This window comes from Diplotaxodon limnothrissa, linkage group LG16 (genome assembly GCF_057381915.1).
Source record: "Diplotaxodon limnothrissa isolate DT_005_m linkage group LG16, D_limnothrissa_male_GT1.1, whole genome shotgun sequence".
In the NCBI taxonomy this organism is placed as follows: Eukaryota; Metazoa; Chordata; class Actinopteri; order Cichliformes; family Cichlidae; genus Diplotaxodon; species Diplotaxodon limnothrissa.
The window spans coordinates 27,979,263-27,998,890 of NC_140611.1; the positions used below are offsets into that span (position 1 = coordinate 27,979,263).

The window sequence follows — 19,628 nt, forward strand, 5'->3', positions numbered from 1 at the left end:
TCCATGTTCAACATCATATGTCCAATATGTCCACTCTCCCTCCTCTGCACATGTCTAAGTCAGCCTTGCCTCTCTAACTTTGTGCTCAACCTGAGGTCTCCCTCTGACGTGCTCATTTCTAATCCTCTCCATCTTCTCAACGAAAATCTTAACTTCTTCAGCTCTGGCACTTTTGCCTTGGCCTCCTGTCTTTTTGTAGTGTCACCATTTCGAAACTAAGCATCATAACAGGTCTCACTACCATCTTGTTAAATCTTGCCTTTCATTGGTTGACACCAGGTATTTAAACCTAGCATCAGTACCTCTCCTCCTTGTATGTTCATGGGGTACATGGCGGTCTGATGATTAGTGCTGTCGGCTCACAGCAAGAAGGGTTTGAATCCAGTCTGGAGCCTTTCTGTGTGGAGTTTGCAGTTCTCACAGAGAGAGAGAGTATGCATGGTTTCTCTTTGAGTACTCAGCTTCCTTCCACTGAGACCTTTTCTGACGAGGCTTCAGGGAACAGTAGATGGGTCAGATGCATCTGTGAGGTCTTTTTTTTTAACCGGGCTCACAAATTATTCAAGACTTTTGGTGTAAATAACCAAGGTTTATAGATACATATATATTAGCAGTATTTAAAAAGAGAAAGAACACACACCCTGCTATATATTTCAGAACACACATAATTAATACATAATAGAAACTTTGGCAATTGATTGTAATCGCCTGCAATTTAATTACTTATTAGCAAATCGCTGATATGGTTTATGCAAAAAAAATGTTGATAAGTACCAAAAAATGGTTCAGGCTGGATTCACTGTCTTTTTTTATATCTGCCACAAGACAAACAGCACTCTGATGACAGTACACATTTGTTACTCACTTGATATCTATTTGGCACTGTTTGTGACTCATTAGGGTTTGTCTGAAAGCCATCATCACTGTGGTAACTGTGTGAGATAAAAATGGACTGGACTTGGATTGGTCCAACAGTGGAGGCCCCAGGCTAAAAAGTTGGCACAGTTTCCCTGAAAGGATGGCAGAGGAATTTGCATAATAGGCATTACTCCCTTCACTGTGCATGTAGGTCAGTTACTGCAGTCAAAAAGGCTCTCTATCCTGTCCTGATCAGCAGTCATCCGGTAGATAGCCTGCCTAAGGCAAATCTGGATTCTACATAACCAGAAAAAAAGCACGTCACTTCTGACCTCTATAAATCATTATTTGACTTCTAGACCAGGGAAACCCCAGAGATTACAGAATCATCAAAGGAGCTGTCTTAAGAGCATTCAGTTTTATATAAGAAACATATTGTGTGATACACTGTGACTGTTTACATGTAATCCAGCTTTTATATGGTTGGTTTGATCTGGGAAACACGAAGCAGAGAACAGACAGGGTGCCAGCAGGACATCAGAGCAACAAGAGGATTGGCAGATCTGTAGTAATCTGTTCAGGCTCAGGCACTGAGAAATGTATCGTATCCCCCACACACATATGAAAGCTTGTGGGCATTAAATTCCTCTGTACTCTATACTTTCTCTAACCAATGACAAAAATAGCATAGCAGGGAAACACAAAACTGATTGTCCTCTTAGGTTCTCTTAAGTATATTAAGATAAACACGATAAAATCTGATTTTCAAGTATTTGCAAAAATGGATTAAATAGAGTTTATATCCCAACAACAGCAGTGTTGACTTTAGGTCAGTCTGCATAACAAGAGGTGCAAAATAAGAACTGGATACTAATCTGTCTGGTGGGCCATGTGGACAGGAAGTTGTGGATATACTGTAAATGCCAGAGCAAAGCTGGGGTCGTCAGATCATCAATTATTCAGCACCAACAGGCAAGGACAATCAGCTGGTGTCAGCAGGAAGGGCGGATGAAGCGACTCGCTTCAATTGTATTTTTAATCTATTCTGGTAACGTTAACATGAGTATTCACAGCTGCTCTTTACATTTTAAACCTTCTCATTATTACCGAGGCCGTTTCTTTATACAGTCATTGCATCAATGGGACAATACAGCGTAGTTGACAAACTTAAAAACTTTAGATTATGCAAATAAAAACAAAACTTCTTTATTTCACATTTATGGATAAGACATTAATCCAAAAACAAAAGTGGCTCGTTAACAGTGATTTCACACCACACAATCACTTCACAGCATTTTACAATGAAAACACATTTTCTTTATATAGACATAAGAATCAACAGTGTGCTGCATTTCCATTTCCTCTACTCATGCCGCTGAGAAAATGACATAAAATCTCTACATCAAAAGTGTCAAGACATAGAATGACACGAATCTCCGTGATAAAAGTACAAATGCTACAAATTAGTAACAGAACATTCATGAAATTTGGGAGGAAGAAAGGTTCACATATTTGGGAAACCACTTGAGAAATCGCTGCTAAACCTATGGCACATTCTGGCCAGAGTCCTTAGAGAAAACGGAGCTTGATGAATAGATGACAGTGTGCATGCAAAGTCAGACTAATATATGGGAACAATATTGACTTTGTCTCAGTTTCATATGATGTCGTGGTTTCCGGCGGATATCTATGACCGTGGTTGCCTGAACCTTTACCCTTATGAACCAATGAATCCTGTGTCACATTTTTGGAGTAAATATAGAAATGAAATGTCAGATAACAAAGCAAAACTCTGCAACTGACATTCAGAGAGCAATATCTAAATATCAGTGTCTGAACATTTGCATACACACCACACACAAAGCAATGTAGAAACAAGTGAATTAGCTTCAGAAAATTTGAGGTACGTTATCGGCAGTAGAAAAATGTATATAAAGTTGGTGACTGTGCTTCTACTAATCTGTGTTTTTGTATAGCTAATTAGAAACAATTAAACAATTCTTAGCAACATCTCCCCATTAGTGAACCTAACTCTTTTTGGCTCCAACTTTAAATAAACAAAAATGAATGGAGAAATAACTTACCAAGCCCCTTTTGAATATCAGTTAATTTTGCATTTAAACAGGTAAAAATCTGATCCCCTTTTGATGTTATGCCTAGAATTTTAAAAAATAGATATGATCTGGGACCCAAATGGATTTTTCTACTACCAATTTTTAAAAAGTGACAAGTGCAAACATGATGACTGTACACTGTTGCTCGTTATAAAAAAAAAAATCTGCGATTTCAACTGTCTGAATATTAAAATCTGCCACTTTAAAAAATAAAATATTTGTTCACATTACAGGAATGTACTAAAAAAAACGTCAGCACCATCTAATTTCAGACTAATAGTGTGTGTAAATATATATTACTCTGCAAACAGAAACGCGGTGAGGAAACAAACCAAAGTGCTTCAAAGTGAAAACTTTCTACAATACTGCTTGTTGCTTTTGCATTTTTATGAACATAACTGTACTGTAACATATTTAAACTATGTTTGTGATGTTAGTTGTCCAAATTAAATAAAGGGGGGGAAAAAAGTCAAAACAAAAATCAAGTTTGAAAGAATTCACAGTCTAGCCAAGGCAAATAAACTGTCACGTGACTGTACCCTTCCCTCAGTGACAAACAATAACTGCAACAGGAACAAAAATAAACTAGAATTTTAGAAAATTTTGTAAAATGTGTTAGTTTCTGCACTGTTATATTTTGTCACTAAAATATCTGACCTGTCAGATAATAAAAGATACCTATGCTACAAATAAAAACACCTGGGAGTGGTGTACAGCTCTGTGTCGCTGGCTTAGAGTGGTGTCGATTTATCCAAACAGGTTGGACAGCGGTCTCGTTCGAAGAGGACTGCTGTGTAGCTCCTCTCCTCTTCCCACCTCTCCTGTGTCCCTGAAGGAGGCGCTGTGGATGATCTGGGCTCTGTGGCGTCCTCTGTGCAGCCGGGCATTCAGTCGGCTCAAAGACGTCTTCCTCTGCATCCCCCCTTTACTCTTCCCGTTCCCCGTTCCATCTTCTGATGCCTCTGTTGGTGAATTCAGCAGCCGGAGCGGGTTCAGATTCCCTTGGAGGACTTTGGCAAATCTCCAGCCCCGACCTCTGCCGCTGCCGTTGTTCTCACTGTCTGACTCAGGTCCCGGTGAGGTGACCACTCCTTCTTCCAGCAGGTCAGCAGCTAGCGGTGGGGACAAGTACTGCATTGGTCTCCTCCCGCTGTAATCTCGAGCTTCAGGGTCTGCATCCCAGTCTGACAGCAGGACACGAACCACCTGTCAATGCAAACACACCGCATGCAAACATGAGAGGTCTCGTTTTCATGGATATTAGAAGGCGACCATGTAGCTGCATTTCTTTCCCTCTCTCTCCCCACTTTCATGTCTGTCTACACCGTCTCTATCCAATAAAGGCTAAAATGCCAAAATAATAATAATACTAATTATTAAAAAAATGAATAACTAGACATTTGAAACTTGTCCACAACTGGGTGTTCCAACAGGGCATTAATCCCAAACACAAATAAAAACTAGAAGGTGTCTGTGAAGGTTCTCAGTCATCCAGGTCATCGTAGTCTAAGGAGCTTGGAAAGGAAAGCGTCTGGACTTCTTTACATTGCTTGAACGTAAAGAAGTCCAGACGCTTTCCTTTCCAGAAAAAAAAAAAAACTAGAAGGGATAGAGAAAGCTAACATTAAGCTTCTGGTAAGAGCACTGATCTGTAATAGGTTCTAAATGAATCAACTCTGCACAGGAGAGTGGTCAAATATCCATATTGCTACTAAAACATGTGGTTGAGGTGCAACTTGCTAAGGAATATTGAACCAAATAACAGTGCACGTTTGTATACTTTTGGCGCTATGTGGATTGCAGAATATCTAAAATAAGCTCAAACTTCTTGTCATTAACAATATATGCTGTACAATCATTCCATCCTGGAAAAAAAGCTTCAAAGAAATCCTTAAAAAACCCAAATTACCACCTAGGATGAGTGTGTTTAAACTTGTGTTTACAACCATAGTTCAGTTAACTTGTTTTGAGCTAATGTTTCTAGCCTGGGCAGATAAAGTGTAGGTAATTATGTACTGCTTCACTGAGCAGGTGTAACACATGATACTACTCCCTGCAACCCACCTGGGTGTGTCCATGCATGGCGGCCAGGTGCAGCGGTGTGTAACCAGCACTTGATCTCACATTCACATTCACAGGTATAGTGTTCTCTTTGGCAAAGGTGAGCAGCTGAGACAGCAGCTCAGCTTTTCCCTGCTTAGCTGCCCAGTGGAGGCAGGTAAAACCAGTCACAAAGTCTCTCTTGGTCACCAGGCTGGGTTCGACAGCAAGCAGGGGCTGAAGGCTGTCCCACAGGCCGTCTGAGGCGCACAGCATCCACTCGTGCTCTAGAGGGTCCAGGGTTACTGAGGCGCAGTCCTCGTCAGTGGCTGAGGAGAGGAGGGACGCCGAGTCGCCTTCGCTCTTAACCGAGTCCCGGAGGCGTGACCCACGGTTGATCAGAGATCTCCGCACCTGACAGAACATACAATAGCCGTGGCTTTTGTTAAGATTTTTGTGTCACAGCACAAAATGTAGTCATTTAGAAATTCCCAGCAAACTGTTACTTTCCACAGAAAGCTGCCATTCAAAGAAAGAAAAAAAGAAGGGCAAAAGCAACAAATACTTAATGATAATAAAAAGCACTGTGTCCTACCTGAGGAGAACTACTCATCATCAGCTCTATGAAGTTCCTGCGACTTCCTTTGGGTGTTTGGATATCTCCTATATGGTCCAGTCCCTCCAGAGCACTGTCTTCAGACAGGCAGCTGGTCAGCATGGCACGCTGTGACCCTCTAGACACCCTGCGTGCCCCTCTTGTCTGCTGGTTATGAGATCCTCCGGGTTGGGCCTGGTCGAGATCTGGCATCCCAAGAACTGGAGCTGACTCTCGTCTCCTTCTGTCTCTTAGCTTCACTTCACCTCCTCCACCAGGGGTAGGAACTCCTGTGCTGGTCTTGCTCTGGGATGGGGTTGCAGGTTTCTTATTGCCATTTGTCTGTTTGTCATTGTCCAGTGGAAAGTGGACCCCTGTAAGACCATTAATTTTTTTTGTGTTCATTCAACTTCATGCAGACTTTTGATCACATGCTGCAGAATTTAACAGGCTGTTGTTGTTATTTTTCCTCACTGGTGTCATTAGTATCCTGAACCTTAGGGATTTTGTGTTTTTGGCAGGAAATGATTCCAAATTAAATTGAATCAAACACTATTTTGTACGGCGAAAAAAAGAAGAAGCAGTATGCGTATATTGGCCTGTAAAAACAACAAAATAATTGCCAAACCTTTTATTTATTCGTGCTGTATTACAAATAAACAAGTAGACAGTACATAAACAAAAATATAGATAAAACAGCCTACGTTACACGTAAGAAAGCAATTCATGGATAAAACACGTGCGTAAAAATCACGCAAACACAATGGATCCGTCGTCCTCACCTGTTTGGTCGCCCTTATCATGATTGCCGTTGACACAGTTGTTGTCCAGCGTCTCTTGGATGTTGCCATTGCACTCCGCACCATCGTGGCCATCTACGTCTGTACGCATCACCGACGCCCCGCTGCCTTCACTGTTCAAACACACAAATTTCACGCCGTTTTCTACCTTCACGAAACCCACGCTGTCAACGATGCTTTTCAGCACCTCGCGATCCACCCCTTCCTTCGACTGTTCATTCAGCGATAGGAAATGATCGATCAGCTCCATCTGTTGGACCCTCCCTCCTCTCTCCGACAGGAACTCCTGCACGGCTTGCACTGTGCAGCGGGACGCCATCATCATCATCGTCCTCGTCCTGAACGACTCAGACAGAGCGCAAAGATCACTGGGTTATTTGCGCACGAAGGTTTAAAAATGAGCCCATTAACGCGCTCATTCGCTTAAGGAGAGGATGACAGCATCTTCTTCTCTGGCCTCCTCCTCTCCTCCATGGGAAGACCAGTGTTTAGCTCTTTCAGACAGGGGGCGCTCACATCGTCTCACAGGCAAGGGGCAAGAATCATGTTGCGTTCCAGTGCTCATCGGAAACGCGGGCTTCCCAGACGACTAGTTATTTAAAAGTGACCATAAATACTGCGTATACATAATATATAATAAAATACACATTTTTTTCCGGTCAACACACTCACAGTATTAATAATAATTGCACTGCACAATTTGAACTTTTCAAAATAATATCCAAGGTTCATCCAGATTGCATTATGTTCATCCTATTTACGGCTATCTTTCATGCCCAGCTGGAGTTTCTTTTTGCATGCAGTGAGGAAACCGGACTCAATCTCCTTGTATTTTTGCAAAAACTTGGCCAGATTAAGAGGATTCTGATCCTAAAACATTTACCTCACCTCACAAAGAAAAGTAATCCACCGCAGAACTTGATCTTTCAGTCCTTATTAAAATTTTACAAAACAACAAAAACAGGAGGTTATTTGAGTAAACAAATACACCTTAACAGTCAAGAAGTAAATTCAAGGGGAAGAGCACAAATTATTGACCTAAAAGGTGCAAATTGAACCTTAAGCTTATTAAACCTGTACTTATTTGTTATATTAAGATTTCAACCAAAATACAAAAAAGATGATACAATATGAAGAATCGAAACAGAACCAGGACAAAAATAAATGTTTCTTTTAAACAATGGAAATCATTCTGTTCCACATTTTTACATTTGTTTACGATCTGATTTTTAGACTGTTTTTAAAATGACATAGTGAACAGAACAATCGTAATTCCTCATTACAGTTACTCACATTTACCCATATAACAGATACACCTTGTATTTGTTTTTAAATTGTCCTGGCCCTGTTCTTAGTTAACATGCTTTCCCTCTAATTTAAAACCTCCAAATACAGTTTAGAAGGAGATTTTTTGTGCTTTGTACAATATCGGTGGAGTCCGGAGCTCAATGAAACAGTAGAATTTTAAGGCATGCAATTTAATGGATATTCTAATCCCTTGATCATAATAATCTGATAATATTTAATCTATTTATAATTGCTTTAGCTTTCTTCTGTAGCATATAAACCGGATTAGTTAGTTGGTCTTACATGCATTTCCCCATAGCTATACACAGCAGATCCTATATGGAACAGTTTTAAATTAATATGATATATATAATGATTTTTCATTTCGTTATTTTATTATAATAATCACACCTCAAAAAAATCTAATTTCATACATTTTAATGTTTTGTCGGTGCAAACAGTCCCCAAAGTAAGCACTGGGAAAATTAAATTGCGCTGTACCATTATTAGAAAAGGGGGGCGATTTTATTACTGCATTAAGTTTTTCTTGCTTTTCAGCGCTATCTTATCTTTTATTTTTGTAAATTACATGCTGTAGAACATTTAAATATTGGAGCCTCCGCAAAATTTGCCATAACTTGCATTACTGTCGATATAAAGAAAATTTAAAAATCGTCCCATTACTACATTGTGTTTAATGGTGTCGTCTGTCCAGTTGTCGACAGCAGTAGGGCGATATTGAGCGAGATTCTTTGAGAAAGAAGTCGATCCTTTTCTAATTTTTATTTTTTTAAAGTTATTTCTGAATCTGTTTACGACCCATCTTAAGTTATGGCTTCTTCGGATGTTGCGCGGCAGCCGGTTAGTATTTTTTTTTTTTTTTTTTTTACTCTGTGTTGTCGACAATAAACTTCTTTCTAGACAGTTGAGCAGGGAGTGTCCGAGGCTATCGTTAAGTTAGCTCCTAGCCTGAAAACTTTCAGTTATTACACTTATGGAAAACATTCATGTTTAAACGGGGCAAAGTTTAAAACTCGACAACATATGTATGATGTGCTATCAACACAAGCACTGAACCTTTTTTAAAAAAAAGATCCCCGGTTATGCCTTTCACTACGGTAAACGGCTGAGAGGGCGCTAGCTGGCTAAGGCTACACTAGCAGTGCTACATTAGTTTCATAGAATCGTTAACGTTAGCTCCGTGATAAGCTTTTGAAAATATGTGTGCAATTCGTGCCTGCCGCAAGATGTATTTGTACGTTGCGGGAGCTTTGTGACACAAATATCATTGATTATTAGCCCTCACAAATCTGAATGAAAGTTGGCGTTTCGACCTCCAGCAATGACAAGGATTCAGAAATAAAGCACAGCACCGCCCACAGAGTTATTAAAGGTTCTTAGTCATAGCATATCTAAATCAGTGCTGCTGACCACCTACACTCGGGAAGTTTCATTAATTTAGACTGGAGAAGGTCTGACAAAGTGGACGACGGTGATATTTAAAGTTATCTCAGGCTTTTGGAAGTTAGGTGGATTTATCTTATTGTCCTATTTAACGTCTTCTAACCGCTTTTGTGCCTCTTTGGCCCACACACAGGCTTTAAAAACCAGATTTATCTAATCAGGCAAAGAATAAAGACAAAAATACGTAAACATCTTGGCTGGACTAGACTACTCGGTGCATTATGTGATTCTGTTTGTTTGTAAGTGCAATATTTTGTGAAATAAGAGAGGAAAAAAAGCATCATAATGTTACAACCCAGCTTTTCCTGTCAAATTTATTCCACAGGATAAAGGAGTCCGGTCCTTGTCTCTTGCTGGCCATGTGGGCTTTGACAGCCTTCCTGACCAGCTTGTCAACAAGTCCATCTGCCAGGGCTTCTGCTTTAATATTCTCTGCATCGGTACTGTGTCGCTCACACATAGATACATAGATGAAACTCTGCATAATGTATGCAGAGTTTCTTTTTGCTGTTGATGATGAGCTAATTAAAAAAAATTTTTTTTTTGGTATTTAGGAAAAAATTAAGACTTTTTTTTTATTATTTGTCATGTCATTTAGACAGGAGTAGTGGACATTTTTGTTGAACAAATTGACAGGAATAACAGAACATAGACTCTCTCAGAAAGTTTTATTGCCTTTATAAAACGTAGGTAGATTGTCTGTCATTAAATAGTAATAGAAATGCATTGCTAAATTTTATTTTGCATACAAACATTCAGTTAATGATCTCAGTTTGCAGCTCTTAGTCAGGCATTCCTGATGTTAAAGCTCCTGCACACTTAGCTAGAATTAATTGTGACCACAGTTGCATTGCTGGATAAATCTGACTTTCTGGCAGTTATAGTTACAATAAAATTGTACTGAAAAGTTTCTGTTTCAAGTTTAGTTACTAAAGATTGCATCATACGTCTCTTTTGTGCCCCTAGGTGAGACGGGTATAGGCAAGTCTACACTGATGGACACGCTATTTAATACCAACTTTGAGAACTTTGAGTCATCCCACTTTGAACCTCAGGTGAAGCTCCGGGCTCAAACATATGACCTGCAGGAGAGCAACGTCAGACTACGTCTCACTGTGGTCAACACAGTTGGCTTTGGAGACCAGATGAATAAACAAGAGAGGTACGGGGAAGAGCTGAGTAGGTTATTAATGTTGGAGGATTGCGACTGCCGTGAAGTGATTTTACTGTCGTTGTGAACTTGCCAGTTACTGATGATCACTTTATGTATGTCTTTTAGCTACCAGCCTGTGGTGGACTACATTGACAGGCAATTTGAGAGTTATCTCCAGGAGGAGCTAAAAATCAAGCGTTCTCTTCACAACTACCATGACTCACGAGTCCATGCCTGCCTTTACTTCATTTCCCCCTCAGGCCATTCACTCAAATCCCTTGATCTGGTCACCATGAAGAAATTAGACAGCAAGGTAGGAGAAAGGACCACAGTGTCTTCTGCATGTCAGAGGGTATAATAAATGTGTTGTATTTCTCAGTGTCACTGTAATGTAATACTTAAGAAAATCTGTCAGTTTTAAAGTTGTTTTCTTTATGTTTGAAGTAGAAAAAGTAGCAAGTCAAGTTGTTTCACGCATTTTGTGTAATTGATGGCGAAACTTACCTGTGTCTGTGGTTGCAGTGCTACTAAGTAGCATAGTTAATAGCAGGCTTAAGTTTAAAAAAAAAAATCTAGCCCAGCAACATTTCAGTCAGGCGGCTCACATTTGAAATGTATTATTGCAGCACAAGAATATAATTGGCGTTGGCATCTAGATATGTTACACTTGTTCATTGGGGAATGATGATGTACTCCAAAGGTTAAAACGTAATTAAAAGGGCATGTTTGGTATTTGATCTGAGGAGAGTCAGGTGTGTTGATGTGTATGTCACAACATACCTTCAAACCTAGTTTGTGCTCACAATTGTTACTTTTGCAAACAGCAGCATTCACCAAAACTGACGTCACAACTATTGGCATGCGCCATGCTGTGGTGTAGTTTGGGCTTGTCGTTTCCCTTTTCGATTCCCTTTTCGACCTGACACACAAATCTATGATCATGTTGGTTTTTAACTACCATTTAAGTAAATATCAGAACAGAAGCTAAGATTCCCGGAATATACAGATGGTTTGAAGAGATTATACGTTTTGGAGGAAAAAACCAAACCAACTTGCTTTTCATGTCTTCTTGTTTTGACTTTTCTACTCTTATGCCAGCACTAATGCCAAGATTTTTTTAAAAATGGTAAATGGCCTGTATTTGTATAGCGCTTTACTTAGTCCCTAAGGACCCCACAGCGCTTCACACTACATTTAGTCATCCACCCATTCACACACTGGTGATGGCAAGCTACATTGTAGCCACAGCTGCCCTGGGGCGCACTGACAGAGGTGAGGCTGCTGGACACTGGCGCCACCGGGCCCTCTGACCACCACCAGTAGGCAACGGGGGAAGTGTCTTGCCCAAGGACACAACGACCGAGACTGCCGGAGCCAGGGCTCGAACCGGCAACCTTCCGATTACAAGACGAACTGCCAACTCTTGAGCCACGATCGCCCTGTGCTGAATTCAGGAGAAAACCTGTCATTCAGGAGAAGTCTGAACTGAGCTGGTTTGCTCCAGGTGCCAATATAAACAATGCCGGGGCTGTGGTGACGTTGCATTTGGTGTGCGTTGACCATAAACCAGGCTTAAGTTGTCTACCTGACCTGGACCACTGCCCTCGGTCCACAACAGGCCAGTGATTACCAATGAGGAAAGGGGCAATAATGCAGTAGACATTCTGTAAGGCACCATTTCATTACAGTTAAAAGGGTAAGACAATGACAAGAATTGTTGTGTGGAGATGAGTAGTAAAAAATAGAATATGATGTAGACCATATACTAAAAGCATTGTAATCTCCGCATTTAGTTTGGAGCTAAAGATGACGAATTGAACATTATAAAAGATACTCTGAAAAATCAGGCCAATGCTGAAGTGCCGTAAACGTTTTATGGCCGCCAGTGGATAATAACTGTGGTTCCAAAAAAGAATTTATAAAAGGTTATCTGAAAACCACCCTCAACTTCCTTTCTTTGTGACCTCAGTAAAACACCTTATTGTTATTTTTAGGTAATCCTGAATAATAAAAACAAAAGTTAAAAATCTGGTCAAGAGAATTATGGAGGATATGTTCAGTTTCAGATCCTCCTCTTATTACACGCAGTTTCAAAAGACCAAGGAGGTGATGGCAAACGCTGTTCAGCTTAGAACAGGATTTCACAAACCACTGGCTGATGTCACTGTGGTTACATCCATCTTTTGTACTGTCTGTGGATGAAGATGAAGGCTGGCTTAACTTTGATAGCTTTGTCTTCAGTGAACTACAGGGATAACAGGAGATTAATGATGCGTTCATGATGCATTTGCAGGAGATAAATTTCAAACTTGGAAGCGACAACTGCAAAAGGTGCCTTCTTTTAGTGCTTCTTTAGTAGGAATACAGTGTGAAAACATTTAACATGAAGACAGATTATATGTGGTTGTGTGTGGGAGAGATGGTGGGAGTTTCTGTATAAGTTGCTACTGAGGTTGTTTTTATGTCTGACTGCTGGGAGAGGTTCACTGTCCAACTAACTGAACCCCCTTCTATCCATTCCTCTTGAAATGGTTAGAGAGTTTCCCATGCTCCCTGTGTGTAGCAACTTTGTGCTTTTTGTGTGTTTGTGTGGTTTCGCTGCTCTGGAGTGTTGGTAACCCTGGATTTGCGTGTGAAAGGGATAGAAGCAGCACTGGAATGCTGTAATCACCTCACGCACACACACTCGAGTTGTCCTTCTGTGTCAGTGTACAGAACCACACAGAAAGAGCCAATTGTTCAATCTGCAGCAGTGACAGACAGGCAGTCACTCAGACAGCTGTTGGATCAGATCTCTTAAGACTTCTCTGCTGGGGTCAGTGTGTGTGTATTCTGTATGTGTGTATGGGTGTGTGTGGTCTGGCCCCAGAAGCTCGCCCAATGACAACAAGTCATTCCAGGTCCCAGTTTGGTTTGACAACGTGACAGACAGACAGGAATGTGGGACAGCGTGGTGAACTGCTGGGCCAGAAATGACATTCAGAAAACATGGTTTTTATAACACTTAGCAAAAAATAGTTTTAGGAGAAAGAATTTCTGATAAAGAGAGAGACAACAAATACAGTTCCCGTTCTTGTTAAGTGATACTGTTACCAGTCTGATGACAGGATGTATTTAATGTGTCTACATGTACTTTCACGGTATGCTGTGCTGTGAAAACAACTTGTTTTAGCTCAATTAGTGGATGCCTGTGATATCAGGAGTTGCTCTTTTTATTGAAGATAACTTTGTGAATTTAGTGTTTTGAATTTTATATATTGTCTACATGCAGCTTAAAGACAACAGTAGTTGCTGTCATGGTATTTAGTTCTTATTGAGAATAAAAGTCTCTAAATTAATGTGATAGCTGTGATGAAAATACATTTATTTGTTTCTATTTTATATTTTTCAGTATTTATCTGTATATAAATGTCCTTTAGCATACTGAGGGGAAATGCAGTGGTTTGCATGTCTTAGTTCTCAGTGTCATTGAACCATATCAAGCTACTGATATCAGTGCGGCCTTGCATTCTTTAGTGGATTTATAATTTTGTGCATTTGAGGCATTGGATGTTAATGGAGATGAAGGTCTGACTATGAAAATGGAAGCTAAAGTGTGACTCCATCATAACAAAGACATGGTGAAAATATGTTTGATGGTAAACTGGATTATCAGATTATCATTTTGTTTTTAATTATTATTATTATTTTATTTCACAGATGGCATGAAAAGTTATTTTCTGTAGCTGGCATGTATTTGTAAAAAATACTGTCACTATGCTTATCATGAACATTTATCACATCTGTCTGTAGGTGAATATCATTCCAGTGATTGCCAAGGCCGACACAATCAGCAAGAGTGAACTGCACAAGTTCAAGATCAAGATCATGAGTGAGCTGGTCAGCAATGGTGTCCAGATATACCAGTTCCCACTGGATGATGAGACAGTGGCCAAAGTCAACACTACAATGAATGTAAGGAAACACACACACACACACAGACTTTTCTCAGATACAGGTTTAGGTGAATGTTTTTACTGGCAGAAATGTTCGAAACATATAATTCAAATTTCAGACACACACCGTGTGTGTTTTGTTTTGTCAAAGGAAACATTTCTGAGGTGTAAAAGGAATCTGTGATTTTAAGTGAGAATATTAGTGTAGGCGTTTGATCTACAACAGCTTTAGTTAAAGTATTTTTCCAAGCTGTGTCTTTTGCTTCAGATGCATGAATCCGTCTTGTATATGATTTTTTTTTTCTTTAAGGGTCATTTGCCATTTGCTGTAGTAGGCAGCACAGAGGAAGTTGCTGTTGGAAACAAGATGGTGAAAGCTCGCCAGTATCCATGGGGTGTAGTGCAAGGTAGGATGAATTACTCTGTTTATGGATTTCTTTAAAGCTTTGGCAGTTCACCTTAACATTTTCCTTTACTGTGGTTTTCACTGGCTACACTTTGTGTCATGCTTGAAACTAGTGCTGGGCGATATGGAAAAAATATTTATCACAAATCAATTATTTTATATCACGATAATGATATATATCACGATATACGACAATTTTACCTTGTTTCCAGTTATTCTCTGGAAAGTTTGACAAATTTCATTGCTCACTTTTCTCCAATTTTAATTTGAAAAGACATTTAACAGAACTGTTACAAATAAGAAACAAACATTTTAGTGCAGCAATATCAATGTATCAAATGAAAACAGCGGCTACTGTGATTTGTTTATGGCCCTGGGACGTTTTCTCATTGTGCGAAAGACTGCTGTATCTTCAGCTGGCTATAGTTCTTCTTTTTCCAGCTTGCTCCCATTGTTTCACAACTTGGTTTAGCTCGGGTTTTCTGGGCTCTTGAGTATTCTTTTTCTTGGACCTTCTGTAGGTGATAGAAGAGATTTGTTGTGTTGCCATCAGGCGCGGGAATAGTTTTATGGCATAGCTTGCAAATGGGCGTCTTCCGCTCTGTCGGTGCTGTTGAACCCGAAATGTAACCAAATCACAGACGTACCCCCTCTTTTCGGTAAAAGTGCTTCTTCTTGGGGTGCTGTGTAGCTGTCTCTGCCTGTTGCATGTCCGGGCATGAAACTGCAACCTGTCGCGCGTCCATCGTTTTGAGTTGCCATAAAGCATCTCGCAAATCCGGGTGCACATAAAGCAGCACCATGTCGCAAAACCACAAGACGGAGTTTCTTTACGAAAAATATAATTTTTTTTTTTTATACTTTATTTTCTTGTGCATAAAGTTAGAGTATGTATAGTGACAAGACAACACTAATATATTTGCAACAGGCTATTTAATGATAAATTTTATGTAATAATTTATACAATTAGGTTAGGAACGATAGAAACTATAGAAGACAAATGCACGATAGACACTTTTCTATCGTCCAGGCGATATATATCGCCCAGCACTACTTGAAACTATTTTTTTTTTTTTTAACTTGAAGTTTAGAATGTATTTTATTATGAAGAATAACCCTTTGATTTCTTTGATGTGTGTGTGTCAGTGGAAAATGAGAATCACTGCGACTTTGTTAAGCTGAGGGAGATGCTCATATGCGTAAATATGGAAGACCTGAGAGAGCAGACCCACACTCGGCATTACGAGCTTTACAGACGCTGCAAGCTTGAAGAGCTTGGTTTCAAAGACACAGACTCAGAGTGCAAACCTGTCAGGTATGACGTCACAAACCCATGCATACATCCACAAAATGAGAAAATGCACGGGCATATGACTTACAGCTGAGTTATGTGTGTTGCAGTTTGCAGCAGACGTATGAGGCAAAGCGTCAGGAGTTTCTGGTGGAGCTGCAGAAGAGGGAGGATGAAATGAGGCAGATGTTTGTGCAGAGGGTAAAGGACAAGGAAGCGGAACTAAAGGAGGCTGAAAGAGAGGTATACAGTGCATACATGCAAACTGATGTCCTCACAACACACCTTAAGCAATGTGCTTTTTGCCCCGAGTTTCCTATTCTTTATATTTAATAGACAAATAAAATCTCGCATCAGCTGAAGAGATTAAAGTAAAGTGTTTCCTATTGGAAAAATAAAGTCAGCTTTTCCATTTTTCCCCATTAAAGAAGTCATTTATTTATATTCCGCTTTCAGTTTTATGCTCTATTATAAAAAAAAATTCACTGATGTTTTGTTTTCACCCAATCAGTCTACCTTTCTACACTTTTACATTCAATTTGTTCGACGTGTGAAAGTAAGTATTATGTAATGAACATGTGTTGTCACATCTCATTCTTTCAGCTCCAGAGTCGTTTTGAGCAGCTCAAGCGCCTCCATGCAGAAGAGAAAGCTGCTTTGGAGGAGAAGAAGCGGCTTCTTGATGACGACCTAAGCTCCTTTGGCAAGAGAAAAGCTGCTGCCCAACTCCTGCAGGCCCAGAGCCTCACTGCCAATGGCAAGAAGGACAAAGACCGGAAGAAGTAAGAGAATTCTGCAAATACCAATGCCTGTGCTTTTATGGAATACTGGGGGGCGAGTCATACTGGACATCTGAGTAATGTGTTAGGAATAAATAGATTCCACATTGTTTTTTGGAAATGAAAATTATCAACATACAGACGGCTGAATTCATCAAACCAAAGAAAAAATGATGGCTTAAAATTACAGTTGATTTTTGTGAAGTTATCAAAAAACTCATGACTCCTCGAGTGATGCCACTGACCAGCCAATCGTGGCATGCAGTCTGTAGATGTCATATTTTTAATACCTGCTCAGATTGCTTGGAACCCCGGCTGGTCAGGTACTATTTTAGTATCTGGTACCAGGTACTATGACCTAATGGAAAACCCCTGAAAAGTCGATCTGAGTAGGTAATAATGGAAAAGGAGCTATTGTTGCCTCTTAGTGCTCCTGTTGTTAATTTCATAAACACCTCTGCTCCTTAACTGGCCAGATCAATACCCCAGAAGTTTACCTGGTGTGATGCTATACTTTGATTAAAAAGTGTTCCTTTATACATATATAATCATAATATCATATTGTGAGTAAGCACCCCTGCACAGGTCATTAATTACTTGTTCTCTAAGAGACAGTGCAGATGAAGACATACTCATTGAACTCAAGGGTATCAAATCTGATAACTAATGAGGATGTTTAAGATCTGTGCACATGTAAGATGTTTAAGTTATTGTCACTGATTAACTGCAAACGGGAAATTCTGTAAGTTGCTCATATGTCTCTCTCTTGTTCTTTTTTTCAGTTCTGGTTTCATGTGAAGATTCTCAGTTGTGACCAGCAAAACCGGTGACATTATACCCCACACCCTTTCCACACCCCTGTGGCCAGTTGTAACACTAAAGAAACCGCCCACATAAATCAGTTCAACAAAGTCCAAAATGGGTTTTAAAATGAATCATGTATTTAATTTTTTATCTTTCTAGCAGTGAAGTGGTTCCTGTGAGGTACAATTCACTTTCAGCTTGTCAGCACCATATGTAATAATCCATCACCATTTTTACAGGTTTGTCTAGTGTTTCTGTCATTAAGAGTTGTCAGAAGTGTCACAGGATATTATATTTCCCTGTTTCTTTCTAGTTTTTTATATTCTCTTTGTTTGGTACACCACCTTGATGCTCTAAATCTTCAATCTGAACATACTAGCATTAACTAAAAAAAAAACCCCAAAAACACTGTTAGGAACCTCACACGTTCTCTTGCGGTTGTTCCAAAGGGAACAAATTGGTTCAGAGTGTTTCACTTCTCTGCCGAGGTTTACAGTTAAACGGTTTTCTGAGGAGGGTAAAACAGAGGCTTGGTTTGGGATTAGGTACATGTTACTGTGTATTTTTATACATATATTTTTTGTTTTACTTGCTCTCTTATTTTCATTTTTATTTTATTTTTTTTATATATTGACACAAACCGTTGACGCTTGCAGTCCTGTCTGTATGAGAAGAGCTGACTCACGGGGAAAAAATGCATCACACCGAGTCGCTGTTTGAGGGAGAATTGTATTTCTCTGAAGACTGTATTCTACATATTTCTGTTCATCGCTTTTCGGACTTTTTAACTGTGTGAAACCCTTTCTCAGCAATACTCCAGCATAAACCGCTGCTGGTTTCAATGATTAAAAAAAAAAAAAACTTACTGTATTTACACTAGTTAAAGGTAATAGTGCCTTATCTGTATTAAACCTAAAAACTACGTTATCCAGTTTGTGATCACATCCAGGGAAACACATCGATGCCTACTGGATAAATGCTTGCCTGAGACACATTTGTACTACACTTATATTTAAGGAATAAACAGTATTATATGGGAGCTTTTCTTCTTTCTAAATAAATCTTTGTATTTTTATGATGATGGATTGTGTTTGTCTACTTCATTAAAGGCTGGGATGTTTATAGGCAACACATCTACTGGTACCATCTACTGGTACAGCGTGAGGTTCAGACTGTGATGTAATGAATGAGGACTGATTTAACCGTACCCACAGTCTGTTTGCACTGGCTTCAAAGATTTGACAGTGGAAGAGCTACAAACTGAAATGTTATGTCCATGTGTAATGGCATCATTGCAGTCCTGCCAAGGAATTCCCCCAGGATATCTAATTGTGGAGATTATTGCACTATTAAATGTACTGTTGGTCTGACATTATACACTGTATTTGGGGGAAAGCATTTCTTTAGCGAGGCCTGTTTTTGCCTCACTAAAGTTTTATTGTTGGTTGCTGACACCACATCTAATCACTGGAATAACACTTTTAAGGCATTTGAACGTTTTCTTTTATACCGTACCCACATCTCCGAGGATCTCACCTGGACGACCAACTGCTCCAAGCTGGTCAAGAAGGCTCACCAGCGCCTCTTCTTCTTGAGGACTCTGAGGAAGAACCACCTGTCCTCAGACATCCTGGTGAACTTCTATCGCTGCACCATCGAGAGCATCCTGACCAACTGTATAACAGTCTGGTACGGGAACTGCTCTGCCTCGGACCGGAAGGCGTTGCAGAGGGTCATGAAAACTGCCCAGCGCATCGCCGGAGCACCACTTCCTGCCATAAAAGACATCTACAGGAAGCGGTGTCTGAAAAGGGCTGGGAAAATCATCAAAGACCCCAGTCACCCATCACATGGACTCTTCACCCTCCTGCCCTCTGGGAGGCGCCACAGGAGCCTCCGGACTAAGACCACCAGGTACCGGAACAGCTTCTTCCCCACAGCTGTCAGACTCCTGAACTCTGCCTCCTGACATCTGACCCACGTTAAACTCATGGACTGAACATACACACACCCACAATGGACAACTGTACCCTCAAACACAATAATAACATGGACTGAACCACCACTCACAACCACTAGCACTTTATATAGCCTCTGTAGAA

The 19,628-nt window shown here is 40.1% G+C and overlaps 2 protein-coding genes across 5 annotated transcripts; one reads left to right on the plus strand and one right to left on the minus strand.

Moving 5' to 3' along the window:
- Positions 1-3,719: 3,719 nt before the first annotated feature.
- sowahca (sosondowah ankyrin repeat domain family Ca) lies at positions 3,720-6,735 on the minus strand. Of its 3 annotated transcripts, none has more exons than XM_085374929.1 (4): positions 6,390-6,735; positions 5,608-5,981; positions 5,037-5,426; positions 3,720-4,178 (listed from the first exon to the last, which is right to left on the minus strand). In XM_085374929.1, the coding sequence occupies exons 1-4, from the start codon at positions 6,733-6,735 to the stop codon at positions 3,720-3,722; spliced, it is 1,569 nt and encodes a 522-aa protein (XP_085231055.1). The 3 variants fall into 3 exon arrangements, with proteins under 3 accessions (XP_085231055.1, XP_085231053.1, XP_085231054.1); XM_085374927.1 differs by having other exon boundaries at positions 5,608-5,973; positions 6,373-6,735; XM_085374928.1 differs by having other exon boundaries at positions 5,608-5,984; positions 6,384-6,729.
- A 1,684-nt stretch (positions 6,736-8,419) lies between these two features.
- septin10 (septin 10) lies at positions 8,420-18,561 on the plus strand. Of its 2 annotated transcripts, XM_085375124.1 has the most exons (10): positions 8,420-8,555; positions 9,484-9,598; positions 10,125-10,320; positions 10,438-10,624; positions 14,104-14,265; positions 14,557-14,653; positions 15,799-15,967; positions 16,054-16,186; positions 16,547-16,725; positions 17,505-18,561. In XM_085375124.1, exons 1-10 carry the CDS (start codon positions 8,526-8,528, stop codon positions 17,518-17,520), a joined length of 1,284 nt encoding a protein of 427 aa, XP_085231250.1. In that variant the 5' UTR covers positions 8,420-8,525; the 3' UTR covers positions 17,521-18,561. The 2 variants fall into 2 exon arrangements, with proteins under 2 accessions (XP_085231250.1, XP_085231251.1); XM_085375125.1 differs by lacking the exon at positions 17,505-18,561 and having other exon boundaries at positions 16,547-16,729.
- Positions 18,562-19,628: the final 1,067 nt, after the last annotated feature.